The sequence below is a fragment of the Microcebus murinus genome, chromosome 20, assembly GCF_040939455.1.
Source record: "Microcebus murinus isolate Inina chromosome 20, M.murinus_Inina_mat1.0, whole genome shotgun sequence".
NCBI lineage: Eukaryota > Metazoa > Chordata > Mammalia > Primates > Cheirogaleidae > Microcebus > Microcebus murinus.
In genome coordinates this window covers 3,447,349-3,471,763 of record NC_134123.1, presented here as the reverse complement: position 1 = coordinate 3,471,763, position 24,415 = coordinate 3,447,349, and the positions used below count along the sequence as shown (strand labels likewise).

At 37.5% G+C, this 24,415-nt stretch overlaps 1 protein-coding gene and 1 non-coding gene across 2 annotated transcripts in view; both read right to left on the bottom strand.

The window, feature by feature from the left end:
- LONP2 (lon peptidase 2, peroxisomal) overlaps positions 1-24,415 on the bottom strand; it is a 122,925-nt gene that overhangs the window by 64,687 nt on the left and 33,823 nt on the right. Inside the window, exons 7-8 of the mRNA XM_012788995.3 lie at positions 19,854-20,112; positions 9,869-10,010 (exon numbers count right to left, since the gene is read on the bottom strand). Of these exons, the coding sequence (XP_012644449.1) occupies positions 9,869-10,010; positions 19,854-20,112 (401 nt within the window). The remainder of the gene's footprint in view (positions 1-9,868; positions 10,011-19,853; positions 20,113-24,415) is intronic.
- On the bottom strand, positions 10,133-10,262 carry LOC142863012 (small Cajal body-specific RNA 24). The gene has a single exon (XR_012913899.1).

The window sequence follows — 24,415 nt, the reverse complement described above, 5'->3', positions numbered from 1 at the left end:
GGCTGAGGCAGGAGGATCGCTTGAGCCCAGGAGTTTGAGGTTGCTGTGAGCTAGGCTGACGCCACGGCACTCACTCTAGCCGGGGCAACAAAAGTGAGACTCTGTCTCAAAAAAAAAAAAAAAAAAACAAACAAGCAAAACCAAACCAAATCAAACTCTTACCTCCAAACTCTGAGGATTTCAAGTAGGATAACTGTATTTTTTATTGTCCAAACCAAATTTACTTCCGAGACCAAAATGGAGTGCACTTAATAATTATGCATAGACTGGGAATGTCCCAGTCAAACTAGAATGGTCTCCCTGTTATATGACACATGTCTCAGGCCATTCTGTTCTAAGATTACAAAAACAGGAAGCATGAAGGAACTCAAAGCATGAAAAAAAAATCAAAGAAAAAATAAAACTTCCACAAAAAAAGTTTTCCCTCAATTTTCCAAATCAGTTTGAATTAGTAACATTTTACTTAAACAAGGGTCAAAGTGGGGAGGGGCAGATGTGCTAAAATGAGGGTGATTGGTTACAGTAAATTATGAAGCAGTCAGGTCCCAGATCCCTTCCCTACCCCAGCAAAACACCAGAGGTTTGTTTTCTTTAGAACACAAAATAGTGGTTCTCTGCACAGGGGAACCTGGGCACAGCTCAGAGTATGTGCTCTACTGAAAACGGGGTTCAGGCGAATGAATGCTGCATGTGAGACTCCCCCACCCCTACCCGGCCCCCAGAATGTTGGCAGCCATGCTTTCATTCTAAAGGCAAGACATCTGAAGAATCTTCTCTGGGGACTTTGACCAGCCTAGAAGAAAGATCTAAAGTTACTGAAATAGGAGGTTCCTCAATCAACTAGCCCATCCTGATGACCCTACCACTGTTAAAGCAAACCGGACTGGGAAACAAACCGAGAGCCACAGGAGTGTATTGCAAAACAAGCTTTTATTATGCCAGTAGGCCCAGAGGGGTCTCCCCTCCAAATTCTGAGCAAAATGGGGTCTCAGCATGGTGGCTATTATATGTTACAGAAGCAAATAGTTACAAAGTCTGCACAAGATTGAGGTCTAATCACGTATTACTCTATTGTTACTTAATCATGGTATTTTGCAGTTATGCACAAGATTGAAATCTAGTCAAAGGTCACTCTTTGGTTGCTTAGTAATACTAGTTTGCAGTCATGCTACTCTTAGAGAGGGAGTGGAATTCTGCCTTACACTGTGAAACTCACTGTTAAGCCCCACTCCTATGCTCACAGCTTCCAATCAGCCCTTTTGTTCCTCACTATTAAATATGAACTGAGGGATAAGCAAGATGGCTGACGAGAAACACCGCCAGACAGAGTGTGTCTGCAGAAAAGACAGATTCTAGCAGAAATCAGAAGAAAGAAGCAAGAAGACGAGCCTACATAGGATGAGGGTTGGAAGGAGGGGTACCTGAGACCACAGGAGACTCCACGGGAGGAGGTTGCAGAGAAGAACTGGAAGCAGAGACCTCCGGAGACCAGCGGCAAGGGTAGGTGGCACGGTTAACTCTCCCCTCCCCTGCATCTCGGACTGCTGGTGGGCTCCCCAGCGGGTGGAAAGACCTGCGGACACCAGCCCAGAGACAGCCACCGCCAGTGAGCGGTAAGCCAGTAGCGGACGCGGCACGAGGCTCCCAAGTCCCTTGGGGCACCTCCGTGTGCACAGACCCGAGCAACGCAGCAGGCGCCATATTGCCTCCTTCTCCCCTCCCTCGGCCCTACCTGCAGCCGAGACAGACAATATAGCCACCAGCTGGAGGCACCTCCAGGGAATGGGACCTTCCCTTTTGGGGCCCTACAGCTGACTGAGGGGAACTCAGATGGTGAGCTCCCCACCTGCCAGCCCTCCCAGGTGCTGCTGGCACGGTGATCCCAGGGGAACGGGGCAGACCCTGAGGTTGAGAGACATAGACCCACCTTGGGCTCCCAGTGGGTGAATTGGGACTGGCACTCCTCTCCCTGGTGGGGATACAATTTGAACTCTGGGGCCCAGAGGTCAGACCTGCAGACAAGATCCCATGCACCCAGGTCTTGCATTGCCCGGGGCACAGAAGGGATATACCCGAACAGCCTACCAAGGTGTGCGTGCCTTCAGGGGCAGATCAGGGTCATAGAGGGCAACCCTCCTCCCAAAGGGAGGCCGTGCGCCCAGCGCAGGTGGCTTTCCTGCACAGGGAACCTCCCAGCCTGCACCACACCCAGGGGAAGCCCAGTGGCATGAGGTCTGGCCTGCTGGCAGAGGCCCAGGAGTTGGGGAGGGTGGAAAGAAGCCGCGGAGTTGGGGAGAATGGCAAGAAGAGAGGCCTGCTCCAGATTGCAAGTCTCAGACAGCCGCACCACACACGTAGACTTTCTGACTGAGCAGAGCCATTCCAGCCCCTCCCTGACAGCTTTTCCTGGAAGCAGAGAACAGAACTTTGACCCCTGCTAACGGCACTGGTGGTGCCTGAGGGCAGGCTTACCAAACCCAGCTCTGCCCAGACTCTCTCCTAGACCAACCCTCACTGAGGGGGAGGAAAGGACACACCTGGAAGTCCCAGGGCCCCACCCACCACCTGAGGCACTAGAGTGCCTCTCTAGAGGAACAAGAGCTGGTTACAGGACACGAAAACAACAGCATAGCCCGTTTCTCCAAGCAAGTGCCACCTACTGACAGGGAGGACACTCTGCACACCCTTTTCACAGCACCTACTGACTTATCATACAGGAAGTGGTCGAATCTCACCCACAGACACCACCTATCAGCTCAGAAACTAAACAAGGCGTGTGAATACCCAAACGAAAACCTAAAGGAAAGAAGCAACAACTGATTGACATGACAAGAAATCAGCGAAGGAACTCCGGAAATATGAAGAACCAAATGGAAACCACACCCCCAAAGAGGAGCACCAGCCCCTTAGAAACGGAAACCAATCAAAATCAGGCAACCAAAATGACAAAAGAGGAATTTGAATGTGGATCATAAGAAAATTCAACGACCTACAAGAACAACTCCATAACCAACACAAAGAAACCACAAAAAGTCTCCAGGATCTGGAACAAATATTCACTAAAGAAACTGATACAATGAAGAAAAGTCTAACTGAACTCCTGGAAATGAGGAATCAATTCAGGGACCTAGAAAATACAGTGGAAAGTCTCAAGAACAGGGTAGATCAAACAGAAGAAAGAATCTCAGAGATTATCTTTGACCTTACCATTAAATAAATCAGTCACAGAGATAGAGCAGAGAAACAAGAGAAAAGAGCAAAGCCTACAAGAGATGTCAGATTATGTGAAGAAACCTAATGTGAGGGTCATAGGGTTATCAGAAGGGGAAGAAGAAAACACTCAAGGGTTGGACAAGCTATTTGAAGATATAATAGAGGAAAATTTCCCAGGCCTTGCTAAAAATCTCGATATACAAAAGTTATGGAAGCACAGAGAACCCCTGGGAGATTCAATGCAAACAGGAAGACGTCACGACATGCAGTCATCAGTTTGACCAAAATATCAACTAAAGAGGCCCTTCTAAGAGCTGTAAGACGAACGAAGCAAGTAACATACAAGGGAAAGCCAATTCAAATAACACCAGACTTCTCTAATGAGACTTTACAAGCAAGGAGAGACTGGGGCTCCATTCTCACTCTTCTGAAATGAAACAATGCCCAGCCTGGAATCTTATTCCCTGCAAAACTAAGTTTTGTATATGAAGGAGAAATCAAGACATTCTCAGAGAAGCAAAGACTGAGGGAATTCACCAAGACAAGACCAGCCCTTCAAGAAGTACTCAAAACAGTGTTACCCACGGATCAGCAAAATAAACACTCATGAATGTAAATCTACTCAAACCTAAAGATCAAAGACCAGACACTACAATGGCTCAAGAGAGAACACAAAGCAACAAAGTTCAACCCAACATAATGAACAGAAATCTGCCCTACCTATCAGTTATCTCAATAAATGTGAATGGCTTGAACTCCCCACTCAAGAGACATAGGCTGGCCGAATGGATAAAAAAACACAAGCCAAGTATCTGCTGCCTTCAGGAAAAACATTTAACCTTCAAGGATGCAATTAGACTAAAGGTAAAGGGGTGGAGAACAATATTTCAAGCAAGCGGAAGCCAAAAGAAAGCTGGCGTGGCGGTGCTGATTACAGATAACCTAGTTTTTAAATCAACAAAAGTAATAAAAGACAAAGAAGGTCACTATATAATGGTGAAGGGTACAGTTCAACAAGAAGACATAACAATTCTAAATATGTATGCACCCAACCTTGGTGCACCCAGGTTCATAAATCAAACTCTGGATCTAAACAAATGGATAAACAACAACACCATAATAGTTGGAGACTCTAACACCCCACTGACAGCACAGGACAGATCCTCCAAACAGAAAATCAACAAAGAAATAATGGACTTAAACAGAACCCTAGAACAAATGGGCCTGACTGACATTTACAGGACATTCTACCCCAAAACCACTGAATATAAATTATTCTCATCAGCTCATGGGTCATTCTCCAAGATTGACCATATCCTAGGACACAAAGCACATCTCAAACAATTTAAAAAAATAGAAATTATACCATGTATCTTTTCAGACCACAATAGAATAAATGTAGAAATCGATCCCAACAGGAGCCCTCATTTCTACACAAAGTCATGGAAACTAAACAACCTTCTGCTGAATGATCACTTCATAAACGAGGAAATCCAGATGGAAATCAAAAGATTCTTTGAACTAAACGACAAAGGTGACACAAGTTACCAAAACCTGTGGGACACAGCTAAAGCAGTCCTGAGAGGAAAGTTTATCTCCATAAATGCCTATATCCAAAAGTCGAAAAGATCACAAATAGACAACCTAATGAATCGTCTCAAAGAGCTGGAAAAAGAAGAACAGACCCACCCCAAACCCAGCAGAAGAAGTGAAATCATTAAGATCAAATCAGAAGTAAACGAAATTGACAACAGGGATACTATACGGAAGATTAGTAAAACAAAAAGTTGGTTCTTTGAAAAAATAAACAAAATCGACACATCATTGCCTAGACTAACGAAAAGCAGAAAAGAAAAATCTCTAATAAGCTCCATAAGGAACAATAAAGGAGAAATTACAACGAATGCCATGGAGATACAAGATATAATTTATGAAAACCACAAAAACTTCTATGCACACAAACTGGAAGATGTTGAGGAAATGGACAATTTCTGAGAAACACACAGCCTCCCTAGGCTCAACCAGGAAGAAATAGAATTCCTAAACAAACCAATATCAAGTACTGAAATTGAAACAGCAATGAAAAACCTTCCTAAAAAGAGAAGTCCTGGACCAGATGGTTTCACACTTGAATTTTACCACACCTACAAAGAAGAACTGGTGCCTATCCTGCAGAAATTATTCCACAACATCGAGAAGGATGGAAGCCTCCCCAACACATTTTATGAAGCGAACATGACCCTGATACCAAAACCAGGAAAGGATGCAACAAAAAAGAAAACTACAGACCAATATCCCTTATGAATATAGATGCAAAAATTCTCAACAAAATCCTAGCCAATCGAATCCAGGTGCTTGTCAAGAAAATAATTCATCACAACCAAGTGGGCTTTATCCCAGGAATGCAGGGATGGTTCAACATATGCAAATCTATAAATGTAATTCACCAAATAAACAGAAGCAAAAACAAAGACCATATGATCCTCTCAACAGACGCAGAGAAAGCATTTGACAAAATTCAACCCCCTTTTATGAAAAGAACACTCCACAAAATAGGCATAAACGGGGCTTACCTAAAAATGACACAAGTCATATATGGCAAACCCACAGCCAATATCATACTGAATGGGGAAAAATTGAAAGCATTCCCACTTAGAACTGGAACAAGACAAAGTTGCCTACTATCTCCACTTCTGTTCAACATAGTGCTGGAAGTCCTCGCTACAGCAATCAGACAAGAGAGCAGAATTAAGGGTGTCCAAATGGGAGCAGAAGAGATCAAACTCTCACTCTTTGCTGATGACACAATATTATACCTAGAAAACCTCAAGGATGCAACCATGAGCCTCCTTGATCTGATAAATGAATTTGGTAAAGTCTCAGGATACAAAATCAATACACAGAAATCAGAGGCATTCATATATGCCAACAACAGTAAAAGTGAGAACCAAATCATAGACGCAATTCCCTTCAAAATAGCAACAAAGAAAATAAAGTGTCTTGGAATATATTTAACTAAGGAAGTAAAAGACCTCTACAGGGAGAACTATGAAACACTGAAGAAGGAAACAGCAGAGAACGTAAACAGATAGAAGAATATACCATGCTCATGGGTCGGTAGAATCAACATTGTTAAAATGTCTATACTATCCAAAATGACCTACAGAGTCAACGCAATCCCTATCAAAATACCATCATCATTTTTCACAGATATAGAAAAAATAATTTTATGCTTCGTATGGAACCAGAGAAGACCCCGTGTAGCAAAATCAATCCTAGGCAATAAAAACAAAATAGGAGGTATCAATTTACCAGACTTCAAACTATACTACAAGGGTATAGTCATTAAAACAGCTTTTTACTGGCACAAGAACAGGGACATTGACTGGTGGAACAGAACAGAGCATCCAGATATAAAACCATCCTCATATAACCAACTAATCTTCGACAAAGCAGACAAAAACATACACTGGGGAAAAGAATCCTTATCCAATAAATGGTGCTGGGAAAACTGGATAGCCACATATAGAAGACTGAAGCAGGATCCACACCTTTCACCTATCACAAAAATCAAATCAAGCTGGGTAACAGATTTAAACCTAAGGTATGAAACTATTAGAATTCTAGAGGAAAATGTGGAAATACTCTTCTAGACATTAGCTTAGGCAACAAATTTATGAAGAAGACCCCAAAGGCAATCAGAGCAACAGCTAAAATAAATAAATGGGACCGGATCAAACTAAAAAGCTTCTGCACAGCCAAAGAAACTGTCATGAGAGCAAACAGACAACCTACAGAATGGGAGAAAATTTTTGCATGCTACACATCCAATAAGGGGCTGATAACTAGAATCTACTTAGAATTCAGAAAACTTAGCAAGAAAAAAATCAAACAACCCTATCAAAAAGTGGGCAAAAGACATGAACAGAAACTTTTCAAAAGAAGACAGAATAATGGCCAACAAATATATGAAAAAATGCTCAACATCTCTAATCATCAGGGAAATGCAAATCAAAACCATAATGAGATATCACTTATCTCCAGTAAGAATGGCCTTTATCAAAAAGTCCTAAAACAATCAATGTTGGCGTGGATTCAGAGAGACAGGAACACTCCTACATTCCTGGTGGGACTGCAAACTAATTCAATCTGTGGAAAGCAATATGGAGATACCTCAAAGCAATACAAGCAGATCTACCATTTGATCCAGCAATTCCACTACTGGGCATCTACCCAAAAGATCAAAAGTCACTTTATGAAAAAGACACTTGCACTAGAATGTTTATAGCAGCACAATTCACAATTGCAAAGCTGTGGAAACAACCCAAGTGCCCATCAATTCATGAGTGCATTAATAAAATGTGGTATATGTATACCATGGAGTACTACTCAGCTATAAGAAACAATGGTGATATAGCACCTCTTGTATATTCCTGGATACAGCTGGAACCCATTCTACTAAGTGAAGTATTTCAAGAATGGAAAAATGAGCACCACATGTACTCACCAGCAAATTGGTATTAACGGATCAACACCTAAGTGGACATATAGGAGTAACATTTATCGGGTGTCGGGAGGGTGGAAGGGGGGAGGAAGGGACGGGTATATAAAACCACAAAAAGAAAGATGTGCAACATTTGGGGGATGGACATGCTTGAAGCTCTTACTCGAGGGGGGAGGGTGGCATGGGCAATATATGTAATCTTAACAATTGTACCCCCATAATATGCTAAAATAAAAAATAATAATAATAAAAAAATAAATATGAACTAAAACACAAAAAAATTTCCTAGAAATCTAATGAAAGACTCTGATATAAAGGATGGAGACCAAAAGAAATAGAAAATAAACATATAAAAGTGGCTTGCAGTAAAAAAGAAGTGAACAATTTTTTAAAAATCTGTGTATTTCTCACCGAGAAGACATATTACAACTATGTAGAAAGAGCAGGGTACTATAAAAGAACATGCAGAGAAGTTAAAAATTTTTTTTTGAAATAAACTCATAGAAGGGTTTTTAAAAGATAAATTTGGCTGGACACAGTGGCTCATTCCTATGATCTCAGCACTTTTAGAGGCTGAGATGGGTGGATCACTTGAAGCCAGGAATTCGAGACCAGCCTGGGCAACATAGTGTGACCCCATCTCTATAAAAAAAAAATTTTAAAATTAGCCAAGGGATCACTTGAGACCAGGAATTCGAGGTTACAGAAAGCTTCAATCCACCCTGGGTGATAGAGTAAGACTACTGTCTTAAAAGAAAAAAAAAAAACAAAGATAAATCTGAGGAAACAGAAAGTAGAGTAAAAAATAAAAGAGATGAGTAATACTAGGGAAAAGATAAGAAAATTAAAGATCTAACATCCAAGTGGTAAGAGTCTCAAAAATATCAAGGGAAAGAAATCATCAGCTAAAGAATTGAAGAAAATTTCCCAGAACTAAAGGACAAGAAGAATTCAAAGAATCTGCAAAAACGGATAAAAAGAGACCCATGCCAAGGCAGATTATTGTGAAATACTGGGATGAATGGAAGATCCCAAAAGTTTTCAGGGTAAACAAGTCACAAAGGATAGAACTGAATGGCAGTCTTATCAACAACAATGGAAACTAGAAAACAAAGTAAAATTCTGCAGGAAAATTATTTCCAACTAGAATTCTCTACTCAAACTACCAAGCAAGTATGAGGAAAACATAGATATTTCAGTTATGCAAAGTTTAAAAACATCTATCACCTATAAAAACTTTCTCAGGAAACCATGAGGGGGATTAACACCACAAAAATGAGGGAATGAACCAAGAAAGCAGGAGACATGGAATATAGGAGGCAGGAAATCCAACATGGTGAGAGGTAAAGGAAGATCCTAGGAAGACAGTTACTTACTAGATGTAGAAAGCAACTAGTTCAGATTGGAAGCTCAAGAAGATAAAACTGATAGAACACCTAAGTGTCTGAATGAGAACTACAAAACTGGTGAGAGTACATAAACAAAAGAAACAAGACAATAATTAACTCTCAAAAGATTTTAAAAAACATCAACAGAAAAACCAAAAAAGGAACAGAAAAAGAAAAGTGATCATAGCTTACCACATGGTTCAGCTGCGAAAAGCACATTTATAATTCTAGTAACGTAAATACTACTAATGACTTAAAAACAAAATTTATATTAGAAGCCTTGGAGTATAAAAATTATATAGTGAGGGCAAAGGGAAGGAAAAAAGCATCCTCATCTCCTATAGAGAGGAATCTATAGATAATGCCAAAAACTGAAAAATCAAAAAATATAGTCATGCTGTTTTGAAAATAGAACTAATCAACTAAAGTTAAAAAGGTCAAAGTGCAGAAAAGGAAATGGGTAACCCCAAGGAGAGGGTACTTGCTTACTGTTTTTTTGTAATAATAACTTTGTAGAATTATTAGTCTCTACATAACAAGCATGCACAAAATTTTGTTAAACTATTTGATAGAAACATAACAGGAAAAAAGAAATGAAGGGACTTATCAGAAAGAGATGTCAAATTACTCAGACTTCAGTCTTTATCAAACTGTTTTTCAAAAACTAAACCTAGAACAACGTGTATATTACTTGAATATGATTATCTACCCTGAACTATACTCTTCCAATGTGATTACAGACAGGGAATTTTCGAAATCTTACCTCAAGGAGAGCTGCTGCAGGATCACCCTGTAGACTTTTTCCCAGTTTGTCAACCTCATCTAATAGGAACACTGGATTGTTAACCCCAACAGTCTTCAAGCCATTGATTATTCGACCAGGCATACTGCCGACATAGGTGCGCCTATAGAAAGCAAGCAGCAAGTTCACAACATGTCAGGTGGCAAGAGCAATACCAGTAGAAATCAAAAAGGTACTATATATTTAAAAGGCACTGTGATACATCAAAAAGTTGTTATTATTTTAAATTGTCAGTAGTAGAACGATCCACCCTTTTTACTTACAAAGGTTGAATAGAAACCTACTATATTTCTCTAGGACATTTAAAAAGAGTTATCTTCACCTTGAGAAGAAACTGAATAAAAATAAATGTCCACAACAAGTTATTAGATTCAATTCTAATTTTACTTTCTATTTAAATTCTGGCTGCAAGTTGCCCATGATACTAGAAGAACTATATCTCATTTTTGCCATTTAGTGAAATAGAAAAACACTAAAGTTACCAGTTATGGTTTTTACTCTTCAAGGTTCCAAAATGTCCAAAGGACCTTATGAATTTAATTCCCGTGCTTTTCGTGGTTTTTCAGAGCATCCCCCTCCACCTCCAACACAATGAATGATCTTTTTACATGCTGAAATGTCTGCCCCAGGGCTGGTTAAAACATTTCCATCTTCACAAAGGAGATTAAAATTAGCTGAAGGGCCACTCAGAATGTAGACCTCCCCCCTACCCCCCAAAAATCCAAACTCTTTTATTTTAAGAGGCAATAATCTGTTATTAATTGTATTACATTGGTGCAAGGGTAATTGCAGTTTCAGCATTGTTGAAATTTGCCATTTGATATTGGAATACATTCTTAAATAAATGTGGTTGTTATAAATCATTTTAATGCACATTTCTCACTCTTTTTGCTGATGACTTATTACTTGCTATTTATTTTATATTTGTTTTAGACTAGGAGATGATGTTAGACAAAAAGCAAATTCGAGCAATTTTCTTATTTGAGTTCAAAATGGGTCATAAAGCAGCAGAGACAACTGGCAACATCAACAAAGCATTTAGCCCAGGAACTGCTAACGAACTTACTGGGCAGTGGTGGTTCAAGAAGTTTTGCAAAGGAGACAAGAACCTTGAAGATGAGTGCAGTAGCCAGCCATTGGAAGTTGACAACCACCAATTGAGAGCAATCACTGAAGCTACAGGAGAAGTTACACATGAACTCAACATCGACCATCCTACGGTCGTTTGGCATTTGAAGCAAATTGGGAAGATACGAAAGCTCTGTAAGTGGGTGCCTCATGAGCTGACCGAAAATCAAAAAAATCATCGTTGTGAAGTGTTGTCTTTTCTTCTTGTATGCAACAACAATGAACCATTTCTCAGTGAGATTGTGATGTGCCATGTAAAGTGGATTTTATACGACAACCAGCTGAGTGACTGGAACGAGAAGCTCCAAAGCACTTCCCAGAGCCAAACCTGTACCAAAAAAAGGTCATGGTTACTAGTTGGTGGTCTGCTGCCAGTCTGATCCACTACAGCTTTCTGACTCCCAGTAAAACCATTACATCTGAGAAGTATGCTCAGCAAATCAAATGAGATGCACTGAAAACTACAATGCCTGCAGCCGGCATCAGTCAACAGAAAGGGCCCAATTCTCCACAACACCTGACAAGTAGCAAAACCAATGCTTAAAAAGTTAAAGGAATTAGGCTATGAAATTTTGCCTCATTCACCACATTCATCTGACCTCTCGCCAACCAACTACCACTTCTTCAAGAATCTCGACAACTTCTTCAGGGAAAATGCTTCCACAACCAGCAGGATGCAGAAAATGCTTTCCAAGAGTTCTTCGAATCCCGAAGCATGGATTTTTACACTACCAGAATAAACAAACCTACTTCTCGTTGGCAAAAATGTGTTGATTGTAATGGTTCCTATTTTGATTAATAAAGATATATCTGAACCTAGTTATAATGATTTAAAATTCATGGTCCAAAACCACAATTACTTTTGCACCAACCTAATAGTAGAGGATCTCCAGTCAACAGTGTTTATATCAACATTCCATAATTCTGGCCTTTTGAATAAAACTGTATTTATCTCATAAACACTAATTGGCACAACCAAGTTCAGCCTGATATTTTGGTGAACATTTAAAATGTTAGGGGCTGCTTTATCATGTATGAACAAGAATCACTCATGAAATTGTGACAGATGTAGAATGTGGCATGAAATAAAAACAAATATGTCTATCAAACTGAAAAAAAACATGCCTTTTTTTTTTTTTAACAGAGCTGGAAAAACTTTACTTTAAGCAGCAATTTACTAATTTTAATTACAACCCCGTTGCCTAAGTCATGCATAAAGGCATAAAAGGCTGACTGCCTAGAAGAAAATGATCTATGATAAGTGGAACAGCAGCAGATATAATTTCATGATCTGCACAAAGTTGATTCACAGAGCAGGCCTCAATTCTGCCACATGACTTGTATAAAGTAGGACAGAATAAACAGAGTGACCTTTGAAAAGACAAAAGAGCCTTGAAAATACCGTGGGAATGCCTTTCATCCAGAGGTGATCAAGTTATTGGAACCAGATACAATACTGTCCTGTTACAATAAGGAATTAGTACATTCAAGATTTCAGAATGAGATACAGGAAGGATGAGACTCAAAATTAATAAATTCTTTCAAACTGTTTCTCTAGAGAACTTGCAGATTTGCCATCACTCCTATTTTTAGGAGTGTTAGGGCAGGCAAGTTTTTTAAGAATCTCAAAGACTCCACGGGTCATTTCTTGCTGCAGTAATTTATTTACCTTTCCTTTTTTGATGGGGAAACTTCAAAAACAAGTATTGACAATTCTAGACCTAAAGTTACGGAGAGAAAATAATATTCTATGGAGGCACCTTTTCCAAAAAAATCCAGAAAATTTCTTTTTGGTCACACTGTATATAAGCAATTCCTCCTAAACATTCTAACTGTTTTCTAGAGCCTAGAGAATAAGGTCCAAACTCCTCTGTCTGGAGTTCAAGGGTCTTCACAGTCCACGCCTCATCAGCCTTCACAGCTTGCTGCTATGACTCTCTTGTTTAGTCCACAGTCAAGATCCGATTAAACCCCTTACACTTTTACCTTTGTTTATACGGTTTCTTCCTGCCCTTAATACTCTCCCAGCCTATATAAATCCCAACATTCTAAGAAACTTTTCTTGACTATCTCTCACAAAGTGATTGTTCCAATAATGCACTGTCTACCACATTTTCTGGTCCTATAGTTCATCTGATGCACACTTATAACCTCGTTTTTGACTCATGGGCACTATTCCCTTCTCTAAAGAGCCAAATGAGCACTTTGATGGTAGCGACTGAACCTTGTCACAGAACAGATGCTGGATACAGAGGTGTAAGGACTGTTTCCCTCTTTCTATCACCACTGTTCAGGTGATACAAGCCTTTGAACACTACTCTGTGCAAATTACTTGACCTCGTCTATAAAATGGTGATGATAATAGCACCAGCCTCCTGGATTACATGAGGATTATGAGAGAACATAGGTAAAGCACAGAGGATAGAGCCTAGTACATAGTAAGCTTAAAGGATGTTAACTGTTACTAGTAACAGCTACTTAAAGTCTACTTCTGGTTTCTTAGAAAAAGTACAAATGCAGAAATCAATATATATGAATTTGAGTCCCATTTCAATTTCTGCCTCATGGAAGTGACTTTTACAAATGTATTTAATAGCACCAAGCATGCTCAATGCCTTTAGTGTTCCTCTTTTTCTGGTTATTAAAAGAAAAGAACTTCTAATTTGTCAGAAACCACTCTAGAAATGTAAGTCAATATCTTCTATATGCTGAGTTTGTTTGAAAATGTTTTTTCTATTCAGAACTATCTTTTTTTTTTTTTTTTTTTGAGATAGAGTCTCACTCTGTTGCCCAGGCTAGAGTGCCATGGCATCAGCAACCTCAAACTCCTGGGCTCAAGCAATCCTCCTGCCTCAGCCTCCCAAGTAGCTGGGACTACAAGCATGCACCACCATGCCCAACTAACTTTTTTAATATATATTTTTTAGTTGTCCAGCTAATTTCTTTCTATTTTTTAAGTAGAGATGGGGTCTCGCTCTTGCTCAGGCTGGTCTCAAACTCTTGAGCTCAAACGATCCGCCTGCCTCAGCCTCCCAGAGTGCTAGGAATACAGGCGTAAGGCACCGCGCCCGGCCCAGAACTATCCTTTGCCAGAAGGTACAATACCATGCAATTCACTAACTGAAGATAAAGAAATTACTTTGAATAAATCTGTGGAATAGAATATGAAATAAGATGGTGAAAAATGTAGCAATACACAAAGTAAAATGTTCTCTTTCAATATCACTGAACAACTGCAACCATTTTGTAACAAATTAACATACCAAAATATCCTCCTGAGAAACTTCACAGGTAGAAAATAAATGAAACTAGTACTCTTTAACAACCTATAGTTTTCTTAAGGGCAAAACATTAATCTTTTCTATATTCTGCTTCCCCTTGATATAGTATCTGGAAAGCAACAGTATAATACAGTAAAGTTTACAAAGAATATATCATTTTAGGAACGTATTATTCAGCCTAAATATAAGATTACCTAAAATTTTTTCTTACAATTGAAGTATGCATGTTAATTTAAAAATACATAAAATTCATACTTTTCTTATAATTATTGCAGGCAATACACAGATTTATCAGGACTATTCAACTAGTGTGTAAGATACACAAAACCAAAACTGTCTACATAGTTCAAACTTTTGAGTTATAAAATCACTATTTTTCATCTTCCAAAAAATAGTCTGGTTTATGCTTCAAAAAACAACTACAGAGAATTATAACATGACCTGTTTACAGCCCCATGATAATCAACTACTTTTTACTGTTCTGCTCTCCACCTAAATATCTTAGAATCTAATGTAATCCAAAAGGCTGGTCAACCTGTTACTGTCAATGCCATCTAAAAATTAGGAATAAAATATGGCTTCGCTCACCTCTTTTCCAAGTATGTAAAGAAGAGAGAAAAACACCGGCATTTAACTATCAGTTTTTTCTGCCTATTCAATTAAAGGGCTCTTATTGGATATAATGCAAACTTTTAAAGTGATATTTACAAATAATTTGTAATATAAAAAAATGTTTATGTGATATAAGAAAGGGTAGGATTACAAGTCTATTGCTTAAAACCCAATAAAAAGTCTGGCAGAAAAGAAACAACATGTTAACTGATTATATTTGTATGGTAAAAATAATAAATGGGGACTTTTACCTTTCTTATTTTTCAAATTTTCTACCAAGGCAGGTGTGTGTGTGTTGTGTGTGTGTGTATGTTTGTCTCTAATTGGAAAAAGTCATCAGTTTAACAAAGATCCAATGATCTTGCAAAGAAAAATAGTCTTTAAGGAACTGAGATTTTAATATAACATGTCTAAACAAATCCAATTGTTATTCTTTTAGCAGTCATTCCTAAATCTTTTTATAGACTAATTTATATGGATGTACTCATCTGAAGGACAGCATGACTTCCAAAATATAATTATGTTTTAATCTTAGATGAATTCTCAAAACACTTAGCATTTACCATGTTTAACACTGTGCTAAATAAGCATCATGGGTATATACAAAGGAGTATAAGATATATGATAAATTCCCTGACTGATAATGCTTGTACTTTTTATATATGTATTTATGTTTTATATACACAGTTGTATGTTAGAAATGCCAAAGGCCTATATTACTTAATCATTAAAGGAGTACAATAGACAGTAAGTGGTCAGTTTACATGAGTAAGATCATAACTGATTACACTTATATTAAGAGGGGAAGCTTTGGGTTAGGACCTTAAAATAAAACTAAATTTTAGGCAAAGAAAAGCTATATTCAAATCTATAAGGAGGATGGTGAGCAAACCATAATATGTCTGATATCCTATGCTAAAAAAAATATTAAAAGCTTGCTGCTTCAGTTATTTTTCCCTTGAAGAGACTAATAATGAAATAGTTAATTTATTTTATTAACAAAATGAAGTTATACTTCATTTTGGATTGCATATGAAAATTAATCAATGTGAAAATCATAAGTTTGTTTTTCTTATCATCTTGTTTGAAAATTGAGCCAAGGATTCCTTGTAATAATAATAATTTTATTATCTGAACAAACAGCTGATAAAGTACTTCCAGAGGGTTAATATCAACAGTGATTTGAGATATATCATAATATATCTCAAGGAATCCTTGCCAAGGATTCCTTGTAATGACATAATTTGATTATGTGAAAAATAGCTAGTAAAGTACTTCTAAGAGTTAATATTAACAGTGACTTGAGATATATTTAATGTATCATAATAAGCATATTATTTCTTTTTACCAATAAATAAGAAAAAGTGGTGATTATGCAAACATGGATTTTATAAAACTGAAACCTAAAAGAAGTTATTTTATGTTTAATTTTTGTGAATTGATTTAAATTACTAAAATGTAACATTTAAATTTAACAATTTAAGTTGTAAAAACTGATAGAAGAGAACAGGTATTTTGTAGTTTGTAGACAGAAAAATCCCAATGGAGATAACCTCAAATGAGAAATGTTGAGAAGACTGAAAAACTGAATGAGTTAATATGCAACATAAACACTTTTCTTCCTTTAAGCCACTCAAAATAATATAAATAAAAACACTGAGCAAATATTAGTCAGATCATTATTATTTCCCCAGTCTAAGATTTAAATGTAAACCAAGCCTTTCTTTTTCTTCATCATCTCCCACCTCATTACCATTTAACTCAAACAAATATCTTTGGCTGTTCTTAAAACCAATTCCTACATGTTAGCACCTTCCTTCACAGAAGTAGGTACTTCTAGCAAAAGGCTGGAGGTCCACACATGGGAAAATAAGGAAGTGAGTGACAAAAATGGAGAGAATAAGCAAGGAAGATAACATAAAGCAGCTCTGCTTTTTCTGTGGCTATTTAAAAACTGCAGAACAGTGATGTCTACTCAGAGACTGAGGAAAACAAAACTTTTCATGAACTCTCATTATGAGCACATGACCAATACTAAAATGTCAAGACCTGGGTGTCTCCTGAATGCCTCAATTGTCACATGGAACCACGTGTTCCCACAGATGCCACCCACAGTTGTGCTGTGACCCTCTACTGTTCTTCCTCCCTCCTACTCACCTTTACTTCATACACATACACACATACTCCGCCTTCACTCTCACCTTTTCTTCACAAGTGCACCCCATCGCTCTCCACATGCTTCCAAACAAGTTCTCAAATAAAAAATTTTACCAGACTTACTTTAATTTAGGGGGTAGGTGGTAGTAAGTCCCTAACAGCACAAGAGTAAGTAGTGTTTAATGAATGATCCGGTACAATGATGGCTAGGGAATATTTACCAACAATGTGTATCTAAAATCAGGTTTATAGAATGATTCACAAAACAAATCCAGATACTTACTATCTATCTATCTATCTATCTATCTATCTATCTATCTATCTATCTATCTATCTATCTATCTATCTATCTATCATTTTGAGACAGGGTTTAGCTCTGTCACCCAGGCTGGAGTCCAGTGGTATCGTGAGACCTCACCGTAATCGCAAACTCCTTGGCTCAGGTGATGCTCCTGTCTCAGCCTCCCCAGTAGCTGGTGGGACTATAGGCATAAGCCACAATGCTGAGGTAATTTTTGGTTTTTGTAGAGACAGGGTCTCATTCTTGCTCAGGCTGGTCTCGAACTCCTGAGCTCAAGTGATCTTCCCACCTTGGCCTCCCAGAGGGCTAGGATTACAGGCGTGACTGCCTGGCACTAGATACCTTTTATTTGGCAATGATCATAGCCTCAAGATACATATTTCTAAAAAACTTAAATTTACAAACATTTTGGGCAACAGTGATTGTAACATAACCTCCTTTTACAAAAGACTCATAAAGTAAATTCTTATTTTTCCTCAGACTTAATTTTCTTTTCCTTTCCTTTTTCAGAGACGGGGTCTTGCTATGTCACCCAGGATGGTCACAAATTCCTGGCCTCAAGTGCCCCTCCCACCTCCCAAGTTGCTGGAGGAGTTAGAAGTATAGGCACACACCACCATACCCAGCTTATTTTGCTTTTAAAATTTTTTCAAAGATGAGGTCTTGCTATGTTAGACTCAATATTTTTACAATAGTCACATACAAAAGTATACTTAATTGAAAAAGAATGAACAAATTGTCAGTAAAGATTTAATACCGAGATCTGTTTAAAACTGACAATGTTGACATTGTGAGAACCATGACATTATACTTGTCTATCACTAGGCAATAGAAAAACACATTTTCCACAATTTTGCTATATAAACTAAGTAATAATGCTGAGAACAGGATAAATATTTTAGAATGCAATGTAAAAATGAGATTGAAGTTTATAAAAAGTCATATTGAAGCTTGTACATCTAAACTTGTCCTCCTGAGAATTTAGAATTAAAGTAATAATAATAATTAAAACTAATTTTTAGTGAATGCTCACTGTGTACCAACTATCTAATAAGACTTACTGAATAATAAATACCAGTGTGGGAAGAAATAAAGACAATTAGGTACATGTTATATGCCTAAGACATCAATTAATGTCACATAACATTAATTACACAAACTCATCCTTTAAACCCCATCAAATACTTACACGATACAACACGTAAGAAAAGAAATAAATTAGAACAACTCAGGGTATGAATCAAGTCACTTGAAGGAAGAACACCTCCTAAAAGCTCTGTAGCTAAAATTAAAAGATTTAGGCCCCAGACTCAGCTTCTCCAAGGTTAGTCCAAGAGTGATAATGGCAATTTCTTTATAAAAGCAAACCACAGCCTCTAGTGGCACATGTAAGAATAAGATCGTCCAAGCAACAAAAATATCTTTCAAAACTACCAGAAGGAATCACCCAAATCAATTCTCTACTCTGATCTGCAACCCTCATTGTTCATTTACTAAAATCTTGGAATGATTCTTTTTTTTATGCGTAAGAATTGTAAGTGAGCAAATAAAAGATAATAGAAATAACCATTTCTCACAGAAAAGTTTCTAAAACAGTCTTTGAATAAGGCAAATGGAAAATATGGAAATAAGGCAAATGGAAAATAATATAAAAAGCATATGCTTTTATAAGCAGTTTACAGTTTCTGCATTTTTAAATGTTCTACATTTTAAAATGTTCTTTAACATGTACGCTATAGGTATATTTCTCAAAATTTGCAACTGCTATGAAACCCTTAAACCATGAAATGTAAGTTCATGCTTTCCTAGGTATCTTCCAATCATATAAACAAAGACCAGGGAGAATAAAACAATGAACATAACATGCAAATATTGAGTCTACTAAAGTCAGATCAAACAGATACAAAGTTCTTACAGTTTAATATGTTATTTACAGAAGTGAATCCATAATGCAAGGATAAACCTTGTTAATTACACTAATGTTTCTCATTATTGCTCATTTTCATAATACAAACCAGCCTTTAGAAAAGGAATTTGAAACTGTAACCAGAACAAATTTGTTACCAAACATTTCTTAACTTCTCTATCTGTCCTACCTATTGCAGTTATTTTTTAAAACTCTAAGAGTTATGGGCCATTATTTATGGAATGCTACTGAGCTAAAAAGAACAGACATTATAATATCCAATCATAAATAATTTATAATTACATTCAAATGGATTCTAGGAAAGCTGAGGCACAGACTAGCTATACACTGTCATACAAATGTCAAGGTTAGTTTGGGTATACCATTATTGCTTACAGGCTCTAGGCTAGCTAATAAGTCTTGTAAATGTCCTTTCCATTAAAAGTACCATAAACAGCTCTTTAAGAAAAATAGATATATGTTATGCCTCAGCTTTTCTTTGGGCTTTAGTCAATTAAAAGTTAAGAAGAATCAGAGATTAACCTGAGAGAAGTATTCTACCTGTGTCCTCGGATGTCAGACTGATCGCATACTCCTCCAAGTGCAATCCTGTGGAACTCCCGACCTAGGGTCTTGGCCACTGATCTTCCCACACTAGTTTTGCCAACTCCAGGAGGGCCAACAAAGCAAAGAATTGGGCCCTTCAGGTTATTTTTCAGCTGTCTGACAGCCAAGTATTCCAGCACTCTTTTCTTCAATTTTTCCATGGCATAATGGTCATTATCCAGAAGAATCCGGGCTGCCCGAATGTCCAGGCGGTCTGTCAAATAATCCAACAAAAAATAATTTGAGCACATGGAATTTTCAAGTGAAAGAACTCCTTACAAGTCTGACAAGAGCCAAAATATTTTTTAGAAAAAAGATGTGATAACAGATTTTCATCCTTCTAAATAAGTCTTGAAAGAGACCTGCATCTGGTTTTTCTGCTTAAGATTTCATGTCTTCAGAGATAATAGGCACTATACAATTAAAAACTCGATGCTCATTCATTTAATTTGGAATGATTTTCTAGATATACATTATTTCTTATGGAGACACAATTTCTATATATCTATTTGTGCAGGCATTTGCTCTTCTTTTTTTTTTTTTTTTTTTTTTTTGGAGACAGAGTCTCGCTTTGTTGTCCAGGCTAGAGTGAGTGCCATGGCGTCGGCCTAGCTCACAGCAACCTCAAACTCCTGGGCTCCAGTGATCCTTCTGCCTCAGCCTCCCGGGTAGCTGGGACTACAGGCATGCGCCACCATGCCCGGCTAATTTTTTATATATATATCAGTTGGCCAATTAATTTCTTTCTATTTATAGTAGAGACGGGGTCTCGCTCTTGCTCAGGCTGGTTTTGAACTCCTGACCTTGAGCAATCCGCCCGCCTCGGCCTCCCAAGAGCTAGGATTACAGGCGTGAGCCACAGCGCCCGGCCTTCTTCTTTTTTTTTTTAAAAAAGGTATTTTTGTTCTTATTACAGTATTAATATCTGTTCATTCCAGAAAACCTGATGACACTAATAAAAAAGAAGAAAATAGTTACCCATACTCTCATGCCCCTAAGAGACACTACTTTTATTTTGGTATGTGTTATTCCAGGTTGTATGTATACATTTACATATCTATTTTTCAAAATGGGATTTTATGAAGCTTTTGGGTTTTGTAAAATGTTTTTTCACTTAATATATTACAGATCACTTTCAGTGCCACATGTATTCTTCACAGTAACATTTTATGGTTACTTAATATTCCATTATTTAATTGTCTAGATTAATTTAACATTTAATTCCCTTTTGCTGGGCATTTAGGTTGTTTACAAATCTTTACAGTTATAAAGCATATTGTGCATCACTGTAACTAAATCTCTGCATATATCTGTAATTATTTCCTTCAGTTAATCTTCTATCAATGGAAGTACTAGGTAAAAAAACTAACAAACAAAAAAGGCATAAAGAATTCAGGGCCAGAGTATGAAGGCTCATGCATGTAATCCTAGCACTCTGGGAGACCAAGGTGGGAGGATCACTTGAGTTCAGGAGTTTGAGACCAGCCTGAGCAAGAGCAAGATCCCTGTCTCTACTAAATACAGAAAAAAAAACAAAAGAAAAGAAAATTAGCCAGGTGTCATCCCAGGGCAATAGAGCAAGACTCTGTGCCCATCCCCCCAAAAAAGTATGGCCTAGTTAATTAGTTCCATCCAGAAAAGTTGTATTAATTAAAGTCTTACCAGAAGGGCATGAGTTTGGCTTTGTTTCTAGAGCCAAGCTTTCACCAGGTTTACCAAAGTGCTTTAGCACTCAAAATACTCATAAACACCAGGTCACAGAAGCCAAAATGAACTCACCAGCTGGTTGGCTGCCAGGAGACAATACACAGCCACATGATCATACTGACATTGAAAGAAGATAGGAGAAAGAAATATACTCAAGTTCATTATTTTAAATAGTTATTTAGAATATGCTATGGATTTTTTTTCTTTTCTTTTTTTGAGACAGGGTCTCACTCTGTCGCACAGGCTAGAGTGCAGTGGCATCATCATGGCTTGCTGCAGCCTCAAAACTCCTGGGCTTAAATGACCCTCCTGCCTCAGCCTCCCACGTAGCTTGAACTACCAACATGTATCACACCTGGTTAACATTTATTCTTTTTCTCTCTTTCTCTCTCTTTTTATAGATAGGGTCTTGCTCTGTTGCTCAGGATACAGTGGAGTGGCATGATAACTCATGGCAACCTCAAACTCCTTGGCTCAAGCAATCCTCCTGCCTCAGCTTCCTGAATAGCTGGGACTACAGGCGTCTACCATCACACCAAGCTAATTTTTCTATTTTTTGTAGAGACGAGGATCTCACTTATGTTTACTCAGATTGGTCTTGAACTCCTGTCCTCAGCAACACTCCTGCCTCGGCCTCCTAAAATACTAGGCATTGCTTCTTAATACAGGCATGAGCTTCTTAAAGGAAGAAAAATGGCCTTAAATGGTCATTTCATTCCAAAGCTAGTCCATAAAAACCAGGCTAAGCAGTATTTTATCTAATTTAATGATAGTACTATTGATTTTAGAGTCCTAGGTGAATGATTTGGAAAGGGAAAAATAAAATGTCTTCCCATTTTTTTGGCTTCCAGAACTCAACCAATGAATATATGAATAAGTGAAAGATAACAAGTTTCCCAACTGTTTCACAACAATTTTAATCCTGACACTAAAACATACCACAGTAAACACAAAGGAAAACTTCAGACTAATCCCATTTTGTATAGCTTTAAATATTAAAATGCTAGCAAATCAAATCTATTGTAAGAATAATCTACTAAATCTCAATGGGATGTATTTTAGTTACACAAAGATGGCTCAATGTTAGATTATCAATATGTTCATTACATCACCATGTCCAAGGGGATAAATTTTCCATCAAAATATTATTTTGTACCTAAAAAGGTACTTGTTATAATGCATCATCCATCCTGATTAACACATTCAGTAAGCTAAGAACAGAATTCTAGGTAATTTAGAAAAGAATAAAAACATTGTGAAGGAGTTTCTTCTAAGAAATATGCCAAGTAGGCCGGGCGCAGTGGCTCACACCTGTAATCCTAGCACTCTGGGAGGCCGAGGTGGGTGGATTGCTCAAGGTCAAGAGTTCAAAAACAGCCTGAGCAAGAGCAAGACCCCGTCTCTACTATAAATAGAATGAAATTAATTGGCCAATTAATATATATAGAAAAAATTAGCCGGGCATGGTGGCGCATGCCTGTAGTCCCAGCTACTCAGGAGGCTGAGGCAGAAAGATTGCTTGAGCCCAGGAGTTTGAGGTTGCCGTGAGCTAGGCTGACGCCATGGCACTCACTCTAGCCTGGGCAACAAAGCGAGACTCTGTCTCCAAAAAAAAAAAAGAAATATGTCAAGTAAAGATAATTTTAAAAGTTCTTTCAATCTTTTAAGGAAAGGTAATTTCCATACTATATAAATTATTTTTTCTATCTTTTCTATATAGGATATATTATTCTTTTTAATGATTTAGAAAGCATGCTTCTCATTTTGAATAACAGTTACATGTAAAAAAAATTAAAACTTACTTGAACATAAATTTCTTTATTTACAATTTGAAGACTGGCTCCTCTTATTTAAGATGAGAAAATTAACAAACGTATTTTCTACAACTCTTTCCTCTCTGTTTTCAATTAATACCTCAGATCTCTACTTGGTTAGGTTAGCTTCTCTATTAAGAATTATAAATGACATTTTCATGGTTTTATAACCATATTCACAACAATTATCTAGACCTAATTCTATATAGTAATGGTTTAGGAGCTCAACACGACTCATTTTATACCAAAATTTATTTATCTTTAGTTTTTGTTGAAATGCTAAACAATGAGAAATATTTTCATGATGTTCCTACAAGTTATATGAGGCAAAAAACAAAAAAAAGAAAACAGAAAAAAATTTTCATGATAGATACATGGGTGCTATACATCTCTAATGCTGATACACATGGCATCTTAGAGTCCCAAGAAATATTTCGTTTCAAATAAAAGGCAGTATTTTGTCATGACATGCACACAGGAAATAAATTAAGAAATAAATTTACCACTATAGTTCATAGCAACTTTATTTCTAATAGTCAAAAAACTGGAAACAACCCTAATATCCATCAACAGGTGAAAGAGGATAAACAAATTATGATACATCCATATATTATAATACAGCTCCAGCAATAAACACAATCCCAATTACAATAGCATCAAAAAGGATAAAATACTTAGATATAAATTTAACCAAGAAGGTGAAAGGTTTATACCAGGGGTCCTCAAACTTTTTAAACAGGGGGCCAGTTCACTGTCCCTCAGACCATTGGAGGGCCGGACTATAGTTTAAAAAAAACTATGAACAAATTCCTATGCACACTGCACATATCTTATTTTAAAGGAAAACAACAAACGGGCAAAAACACCCGCGTGTGGCCTGCGGCCATAGTTTGAGGACGCCTGGTCTATACACTGACCAATGTTTTATAGTTATATACATTGATGAAAGAAACAATAAAACATTGATGAAAGAAATTAGATACAAATAAATGGAAA